Source organism: Pseudopipra pipra, chromosome 5 (assembly GCF_036250125.1).
Source record: "Pseudopipra pipra isolate bDixPip1 chromosome 5, bDixPip1.hap1, whole genome shotgun sequence".
Lineage (NCBI taxonomy): Eukaryota > Metazoa > Chordata > Aves > Passeriformes > Pipridae > Pseudopipra > Pseudopipra pipra.
In genome coordinates, this window is record NC_087553.1 from 18,162,286 (window position 1) to 18,171,656 (window position 9,371).

Consider the following 9,371-nt stretch of genomic DNA (forward strand, 5'->3'; position numbering starts at 1 on the left):
GAAAGGTTGAAGGAATATCTAGGGCCATTAGTGAGCACAGATGTGGCTTGCTTTCTCAGAAGTAGTTTTTGCAGTATTGTATTACTTTTATTTGCCCTGAACAAAGCCCCAGTTGCAGTACATATTCTATCCATAGTCTCCTGTCGTAATGATGTTGGCACAGCAAGCCCAAGGACTGCTACAGGCCACTTCCTTTGACTCCACATGCTTCTACAAGCCTATGTGTGTTCAGAAAGAAGCATTTTTCTGCAGAAATACATGAAGTTGGAAGTAAACTAGTAAAAACTTATTTAGTTGCTGAAGGATATGAATAAGACAACTTTAACTGAACAAACTAAAGCCATCTTTGGTTTGGTTGGTTGGTTTGGTTATGTTTTGTTTTTTTTTCCAGGGCCAACCAGCGGAGGGAGAAAAAGAATGTAATTTGAGCAAGTGACACTTAAAACTGATATAGGGAGAAACAGAAAAAATAAAAGCCTTCCTCCCCTCCGTGGTGAACATAAGTTGCTACATCCTATTGGAAAACTGCATTCAAATGTAAGTTTAACGAAGATGTGTTCTGGTAAGGTGGAAGAAGGTAAAACTTACCAGCCAGAGCACACACAGGGGTGAGAAGTGGTGTGCTTTACTCTGTGTGGGTGTACATGTGTGCACAGTGGTGGATGCTCCCGCTTCTGAAGCGGCTTTCTGTGGGTGTCACAGGGGAGGCCGAGGACACACGAATGAATGATTTGCTCTGGTGGAGGCTGTTGGGTCCAGCTGCAAGGTGACTGATGTGGTCACGTGCACCGTGACAAGTAGCTTCTGTTGCTCTCACTTTGAATCGTGCTGTGGTTCCTGTTCTGCAGGTTCAAGACCCGCATGTATTTGTCACCAGGCAGTACTGTTGTGTGCCACTTGTGTCTGAACCTTGCTGGTGGGAGGTTTGTTTCTAAGCTTGCTGTAGCATTGTGATTTCTACCTTCCACCCATCCCAAACTGGAACAACTGAAAATAGTAGGGCCTTTGAAATAATGTTAGGAGGCTGTTATGCTTTTCCTTTGTAAGAACAGGAATAATTTCAGTAGAAATAAGGCAAACTTTTAATGTAAAAAGATGGAGGGTGACAACTTAGGCTGTGCTATGTTTTCTTCAAGCACATACCTAAGGTACAGAAACTGAAGAGGCCAATCAGAGTAATGTCAAGATGAAAAGGTATCAAGTCTCCATAACCTTCTACCAGCAAAGTCTTGATTTCAAAACAAAAATCTTCAGGAAAAGAAGCATGCTCTCACTTGAAGTGCCTTGACTTTACTCCCTAGGCCAGGGTATATACATTTAGTTTGATACAAAGCTTTGCCTCTTGTGGTAAGCACAGAGTTATGTGTGCTGCCCGTTCTCACTGCTCTGAATGGGATGATACAAGCTAAGAGTACTTGTTAAAACCTCTGCTGCTTCAGTTCAAACGGTGGTAGCACAGCTTGCCCTTGACTGTAGCCCAAGGTGGATTGTAATCTTTGAGGGAATGCCTGATGCATGTAATGAAATACAAAGTAGCTCACCTTGCCTTAGCAGGAAACTTATGGGGTGTCTCATGTTTGGAACAAAACTTGTGTAGCTGAAATTATCAATGCTGCAGCAGTTTAAAAGGAGAGAGCGCTCACATGTAATCACCTTGGGATTGAGATACAATACAGGACTTCACTGCAGGGATCAAGTAGCTACAAAGTCAGTTTAATGCAAGCATTAGAGAGACATTATTAAACTAGTTGTGGTGAGCCTCACTTCAGGTTAGCAAAACTAAACTTAGCAGAGAAAACTGTATAAGCAGTGATATTCATGGACACAGCAGTAGCAAGGAAATGCAGGACTCCAAATATGCTAAGCTCCTGCCCTGTTATATATAGATGTCTGTTTGTCACTTGCTGTCAGGCCAGAGTCAACAGCTTGATGTGACTGCATTGACAGAGGTTGTGCAGGCACCTGAGTGCTGATTTTTAGAACAGCATAAGAAAAATACTTCAAAAAATATTTAAAAGTCCGACCCATCTCAAACTGGACATTCCTATTACAAGGTGAAGTATTCTTAGGAAAAAGGAGCTCTGAGCATGTCTAAAACTATTCTCAAAGGGCTCCCATATCCCAGCATTGCCTGTTCCAGTTCCTAATACAATTGCACGAGAGTGGTGCTTGAAAATTATTTTGGGAGTCAGTATGTTGAGCAATGACTATTTAAGCCCACACACACACCCCTGCAGCCAAATGTGGTGTTTTTAGAGCTGAGACCCATAAAAAGCTGCCTGTTGGCAGCCCACAGCTGGAAGGGGCATCTCCTAAAAGCACTTTCATTTGAGCACTCACCTGGTGGGGGGAAGCTTCACTTTCAATTCCTTGTCCAAAAGCACAGGCATGCATCTCCTTCCTGAAAAAAGGCTCAAGGATAGAGCTCTCCACCTCTGTCAGGACCTGAAAATTGCTTTCTCTGTCTCCTTTCCAACTATACTTAAACATTAACTAGAATGATTAGATAAGAACCTCACCTTTTGCAATTAAGAACCTGTCTCCTGCCTATGAAGCAAAGCCTGACCACATAGGCAGTGCTATACACCTTCCACTTCACTGGCTTGCTGTTATGTTGACTTTCAAACTAGTCAGCTTCTGGGAGGTGTCAGTTTGCTCCATTTTAAAATACTTCTTTTTTTTTTCATTATCCCATTTCATTGGGTAGGTCCTGCTTCAATCTCATCTGGCATGACTGCAGTGCAAGTAATGTGCCACAGCTAAGATTGAAACACTTCCAAGTAAATAAAAACTTAACAAATGAGCTCATCTTCAAGCTGAATGTGCAGCTCTTAAAACTGAAACCCGAGGGACAGTAGTATTTTTTAGAATAGTGGTGTAGACAAGCTATACTTTGAACAAATGCATTAATGATACTGTCAGGAAGCACACTGAATTTGCATATGATGCTGGGGAACAAAACCATTAATGGAATGTTCCGTAGCAGTTAATGCCACTTTGCCTTGTCACAGCTGTGTGTTCCCACCTGCTCTCTGATGGGGAAAGGCAGAACCGCAGAAATTACACCGAGTTTGTATTTTAATCTAGTGGTTCTCACAGTCTATAATAACATGCCACAGTAAAGGGGTTTTTTATAAAGTTTATGGCTTCATGTATTACCTCATGAATAATACCATTACCAGTACACTCTCTGAAGAACCTCGTTAGCAACTGCTGCAGCTTGTTCTTCATTCAGGCGAGGACAGCTTGAAAAGTGTCCCTGCAGAAACCATTCAGTGTAACTGCCCAAAGGCCGTGTGGAAGATGCCAAACAGAACCAACCAGAAGAGGTCATGCTCCTGGTTTAGTTGCACAATGGGGAGGTGTTTAAGACTAGTTTCTTGAAGGAGGAGAAGGGAGCCTGTTAGACCTGTTAAAGGAAAGGGGACAGTGCAGCTCAAGGCATGGTCACAAGCCTGTCCTCCCTGATCCCGTGTTGCACAGCTTTCTGTGAGGAAGAGAATGGCAAGAGCCCTGTAACCTGGCAGTGCTGGGCAGTCAAGGAGGACCACATCAGCCTGCAGAAATCTCCATACTGAGGGTAAGCAAAATAACTTGATACACTAATTGCTAATTAAGGTAGTAAACCCAATGAACCATGCCAAGGTTAACACCGCCAGTAACATGGTGAGATGAACACAATACTTTTCTATTACAGTCTCCTGAAAGATACAAAAAAAAAAAAAAAGAGATGGATTACGACTGGGAGTAGTTTGGATTTTAAACAGAAAAGAATATTAACCTTATATTTTACTGTTTTCGCAGTGACACGAGGTGTAGAAACTAGTAGTTTGGAAGCTTTCTTGCCACTTGGAAAGGTTATGGTATTTATTGTTGCTTAAATGTGCAAACTGAAATGCAACTACTAGGCTAGTACTGAATGAAGAAGAAATAAGATTTAAAAAGTAAACATCAGAAAGAGGATGTCTGAAGATGAAGCTTTCTCTACAGCAGGCAAAAGGCTTAGAGGCTAGCATGGAGGATTCCTCCCTCAGTTTACACACAGCTGCTCTTTGCATGTGATAGCAAAGACCTTAGCCAGAGAAAGCATTAACAATATTAGAAGTATTTCCAAGACTATAAATCAGTGATTCATTCTGCTTTATTTTTTGTGCTTCTCAGACAAGATTTTCCAGAAATGTTTGCTACGTGATTTTCCCTATTTTTCCAGGGCTTAGGAAACATGGGCAGACCACCATCGAGTAAGCCAGCAACACACCAGCCTTCCCAGGGCTGCTTTGAATGTGACACAGACCATATTTTATCATTACAGAGTTTGAGTTGCAGTTCATAGCTTAACAGTAACTGGCACACTTTGGTACATGAGGACTGCGGTCAAAAGAACTTTCCCCTGTATAATATTTCTTTCCTCCCTCTCCTTCCCTGTTTCCATCTACTGGGAAAAAAAAATGCAAACAAAACAACAGAGAAGAAAAAAACCTACATCAACAACACAAAATCCAAAACGAAACTCAAAAAAACCCCAAAAAAACCCTCAAAGCCCACACCAAAAAAACCCCCAACCAAACCCCTTTATTCAGTTCAGGTATACAGAAGTGACCCCTGAGTAGCAGAGCTTGCATTTGGGAAGAGCAATCCAAAACCTTCCACATTGTTCAGTCCCCACAGCAGTAGTGTGTATACTTGCCTAGGGCAGCTTTCTGGGGCACCCCATACCATTCACTTACTGCTCTAACACAAGGTTACCTAATTAAACCATCTTACCCCTTGCTGAGTTTTACAGGAGCTTGGATCCATCCTTCAGACTCCCTTGGAAATCTGCAGGCATACTCTCAAGCTGCCATTGGCCCATTGCACAAGCTACAGAAGGCTTTTGGTTAAAATCAGCACATCAAAAAGCATGATGAGGTTAGTGGGGAGAAAAGAAAAAACGTCCTTTCACTGGAAGCTTTGCTTCTAGTAAGTCTGTGTAGCAAGATGGAGACCAGTACTGGAAGCAATTCTGACAATTAGGGAGCAAAGTGAAAGGCAGTCTTCTCACCCCAGGAAGAAGTGTATCCTGTTCTGCCTGCCATGTAACCCCAGGGATGTCTCCACTTATTCTTTCACAAATGTTATTAAGTCCCTTGGGATGAGTGGCTACATGCCTGACATCAGGACAGCCCCTAAATGAAAGTTTAAGCAGCATGTGTCAGACTTCTTACAGCTATGGGCAGAGCGGAAAGAGCTTGCACTTAGAACCAGCAACATAGCTCAGAAGGGTCAAATTAACACACAGCTCTGGTGCAAATTCATCTTCTGACACAGCCAGAAAAACATTCAAAGGTTATAATTAAAGGCAATAGTTTTTATAGTTCTCTTTGATTAAGGCAAGGGCTGGCAGCTTCTTGAGTCCTCTCAGCTCATTGCCACGTTCAAAGCAACCTGTGCTACCAACAGCAACAATGATCTCTGAAAATACTTACAAGCCAAACTCCAAGGTAGAGATATCAAGAGACATGGCTTGAGGCCAGAGAGGACACTTTCATCAATTGAATACAATTGCATCAAACAGCCTCAGAAGAATGACAATTTCCAAGCTCTTCCTGAAGTTTCTCTTCAACAGGGGCACTGGGCCTTCTCCACACTTGGACTGGCAATCACTGGCTTGGAATCAAGATAGAAGCTGTTTGGAGGGTTCTCTCCATGAAGCTGTAAGGTATTTCGGGCTATTAGCTCCTTAGCCATTAACATGAACACCTCTTCTATGTTTTGAGCTTCTTTTGCTGATGTCTCCAGTACAGCTAGGAGCCCATGCTTCTCTGCCAGCGTGCAGGCATCTTCAAACAGGACCTGGCGCTTATCCAGTGAGTCTGATTTGTTCCCTTAAAAGAAGGCAAATAGACATTCAGTAAGTTAGTCTCTCAAAAATTCATCTTTAAATGCAATGGATTAATTAAATTCTGTTAAACAATAGATTTATGTTAGGTGTAAGAGTTACTGGAAAGAACAAGATGTGAGCACATCGGAGCCACAAACACAGGCTGTGGATCAAAACTGCAGCTAATCATAGGATAGGAAATGACTTGAAATCCAAGAAAAAACTAAAAACCTGTGTTCATCTAATTATTTGGTGTAGGTAGTGGTGCCAAAGGATTGTTTGGAATCAACTATTGGTTCTATTCTTTAGTGGTTTTAAACATTTAGTAGCATTTAGGTTAAACACTTTAAAAAATCTTTTAAGATGATGTCAAAAAAGACAAGAATTCACACTAGCTACTTTAATGCTTAAGATAGAGACTTGTTTCTGCATATATAGATTAAAACTTTTACTTGCAGCACTCCAGTCAAAGTCTATCAGAAAGCGTGAAACGCCTCAGATAAAATACCTTTGTATATTTAAGTAGTTGCAGCACATGTGGAATTATCAGTTCTGGTACATGCAGTACCTGGCTGAAGTCTACATTCATAGTTTCAAGACAGCCCTTCATCAAATTCATATCTTGAATTTGAAGCATATGCAAGCCAACTCCCCTCCCATTAAGTCCCTTTCAATTTTTCTAAAAGGAAAAAAACCCAACAAACCCAACAAAACAACCCACCCCACAAAAGAAAACTACAACCCCCCAACAAACAGCTGGAGGGTTATCTGGCTTCTTAAAAAGAGCCCTCCCTTCTAGATGGGAAAGTTAGACTTCTTAACCTTAACCTCATGCTAGAAGGGTGTATAACGTGCTCAAATGTAATTAAATGTACAAAGACTTCTGCCAAAGTAAGTAAAGCAAACAGCACCAGCTCTAGAAGAAAGCACCAAGCTGAAACCTTAACAAAAGCTTTATTTTTACCAATTTCAGAACTTTTCTCTTTAAAAAACAGCATCAACCACCACCAGCCCCCACCACACACAGGTAAGTCTTTTCTTTAGATTCATGACATTAGTTAGAAAAACCCTGCCAAGTTCAGTGATTTACACCCACCCAATTCTAAGCACTGCAGTTACAGATGCGGGTCAGAATTTGTTGTTTGTTTCTTCAGAGGAAGAACAGGAAGAACCATCACAGCCGCAGTAAGTACTGTGCTGGGAGCACAAGCAGCAGCTTCTGTCCCAGGCCTGTTGTGCCGTGGGGCTCAACCTGCCCGCCCTCAAGAGCCAGTCTGGGCTGCTGTAGCTGCATGGAATGCTCTCAGCACAGCGCCACAGCACAACAGGCAGAGGCTGTGGAATGTAAATAAAACCTCTGTCATTTTACTACACCAGTTCTCTCATTTGCAGCTTCTTCCTTGGGGACAGGAAGAGCAATAACCACCTGAAACCAAGAGGAAGGAACCACGCTGCTTCCTACCAGCTCCAGTTCTCAGCGATTGCTTCCTCAAGAGGCAAAGTTTCCTGAACGCTAGTGGAATGTAAGCAGACTACTTCATGCCCTGCAAAAGCCATTTTCCCATCTATTGTCTTACCTGATAGGAATCCCATTACAGAGCAATGCGCATGCATATCAAAAGAACAGAGAGGAAAGATGAGAACGAGGAGTTGTGTTGCTCTGTGCATTCCCCTTCAGTCTTGAATTATTGAGCCCCTACATTCCTGTACATCAGGAGTATAGGGTCAGACTTACTGCAATTCTAACCTCAGCAAGGCTGTCCCTGCCTCGAGCCTGGCAGCAAAGCTTGTTGCATTATTCCAACAGGAAAGAAACAAGTAAAAAAAGGTTTCGCTGTCTGCAGTGGGTTTGGTCCTGCCAGGACCAGGCTATGACTTTCCTCATTTTTTTTTTAAAGCTTAGGCCACACTGATATATTTTCTGATCTTCTGTAATTAGAACTGCATTCTTTCTTAATGCGTAGTTTATAGATGCTTCAGGTAGTGGGGGAAAGTGAAGGAGATTTTATATTCATGTTAAAAAAGCTACATAACGCAATATTTAAAATTAAAATCCTACCAATTAACATCATGACCAAGTTTGCAGCACCATACTTTTCAATTTCATGAATCCAATGAGGAATGGATTCAAATGTGGACCTCCTAGTAAGGTCATAGGCAAGGATGGCCCCATGGGCACTCCTGTAATAAGACTGGGTTATTGTCCGGAAGCGTTCTTGGCCAGCTGTGTCCCACACTTGGATCTGTAAGAGAAAGGACAGAAGTTGTAAAGGCCAGTGAATGCCACTTCCTAGGTGTTTCCCAGCAGCATCCAGGCTTTTGAAACCCCTTGTCTAGAAGGCAGCCAGACCTGCCTCAGCTCTCTCTGCTACAACAGTGTGGCTTTGCCTTCTCTGGGTCTGAAGAGACATTTATGAGCCTGTAAAGTCAATCTACACAGTCCAAAGAGAAAGCTGCAAGGGTAAACCCAGCTTTGTAAAGAGGCCAAGAACCCCAGTTTCAACAACTGTACTAAAAGATGTAGAGCATCACAGGCTTTTAACAGGAAAGGAAGAAGCCCTGATGCGGGACTGGGCAGAGCAAATCTATATAAAGGGCAGGCATCTGAACTTCCATCTGCATGCAGAGGGAAGTTCTAGCTAACCATTTCTTCTGGTGTCTGTCTTGGAAGCCTTCTTCCCTCAAATTAAGCACACATCAAAGTGTAGCCTTTGCAAACTAGAGGGTTTTCTCTCCTCAGTGTCCCAGCTTAAACTCCCCCATCTCTGACAAAGGTAAGAGACAACCCCTCCAAAATACAGCAGTCTTCCAAAGAACTTCCTGCAGGCAAAGTGTGAGCCCTCTCCTCAAGTAGATGCAGAGAAGTCACGAGAACAAGCATGTACCCAAATTAGGGTGAGTGCCTCCCCCAGGGCATGCTCCTGAGAGAAAGCTCCCCTTGGAAACACCCCTGGTCAGAAAGGCTTTTGCCAGCTGCCTTCATTAGGGCCGAGCAGGAGATGCTGTGCCTCCCACTACTCCCCGGCACCTGCATGGGAAAAGTGACACGGCAAAGGTGCTGCCCACCAAGAGTCTCGGGCTTGCTCCCGCCACGGACCTTTACTTTCTTGCCGTCGATGTCCATCGAGCGCACGGTGAAGTCGACGCCGATGGTGTTCTGCTGCTTCTCGTTGTACTGCCCCGTCTTGAAGCGGTGCACCACGCAGGTCTTCCCCACGTTGGAGTCTCCGATCAGGATGATCTTGAACAGGTAGTCGAAGGCATCGTCCGCGCCGGAGCTGGGGAACGGCATCGCGGCTCCCGGGCGGGCCTGCGGCGGGAGCGGGGCGGCGGGGGGGGGGGAGGACGAGCCGCGGGCCCGAGGAAGGAGCCCCTGTCCCACCGCTCACCTGTCGGCGCTGCCCTGCCGGGCCAGGTACGCCCGCTTTGTACCGCCTCGGCCCGGGGCCGGCGGGAGATGTAGTCCGGGCCCTCCCCTTCCCCGCCCCGCCGGCCGGGGGACGCTGCCGGC

General features: G+C 44.2%; 1 protein-coding gene across 1 annotated transcript; it reads right to left on the reverse strand.

Moving 5' to 3' along the window:
* Positions 1-4,123: 4,123 nt before the first annotated feature.
* On the reverse strand, positions 4,124-9,302 carry RAB19 (RAB19, member RAS oncogene family). The gene is made up of 3 exons (XM_064654757.1): positions 8,958-9,302; positions 7,920-8,103; positions 4,124-5,864 (listed from the first exon to the last, which is right to left on the reverse strand). Exons 1-3 carry the CDS (start codon positions 9,150-9,152, stop codon positions 5,599-5,601), a joined length of 645 nt encoding a protein of 214 aa, XP_064510827.1. The 5' UTR covers positions 9,153-9,302; the 3' UTR covers positions 4,124-5,598.
* Positions 9,303-9,371: the final 69 nt, after the last annotated feature.

Coding starts and splice junctions, on each gene's coding strand:
- RAB19 (XM_064654757.1), bottom strand. CDS start 9,152: ATGCCGTTCCCCAGCTCCGGCGCGGACGATGCCTTCGACTACCTGTTC. Junction 8,104..8,957: donor TCGACGGCAAGAAAGTAAAG/GTCCGTGGCGGG, acceptor TTTCTCTTACAG/ATCCAAGTGTGGGACACAGC. Junction 5,865..7,919: donor CTTGGTCATGATGTTAATTG/GTAGGATTTTAA, acceptor CCTTCTTTTAAG/GGAACAAATCAGACTCACTG.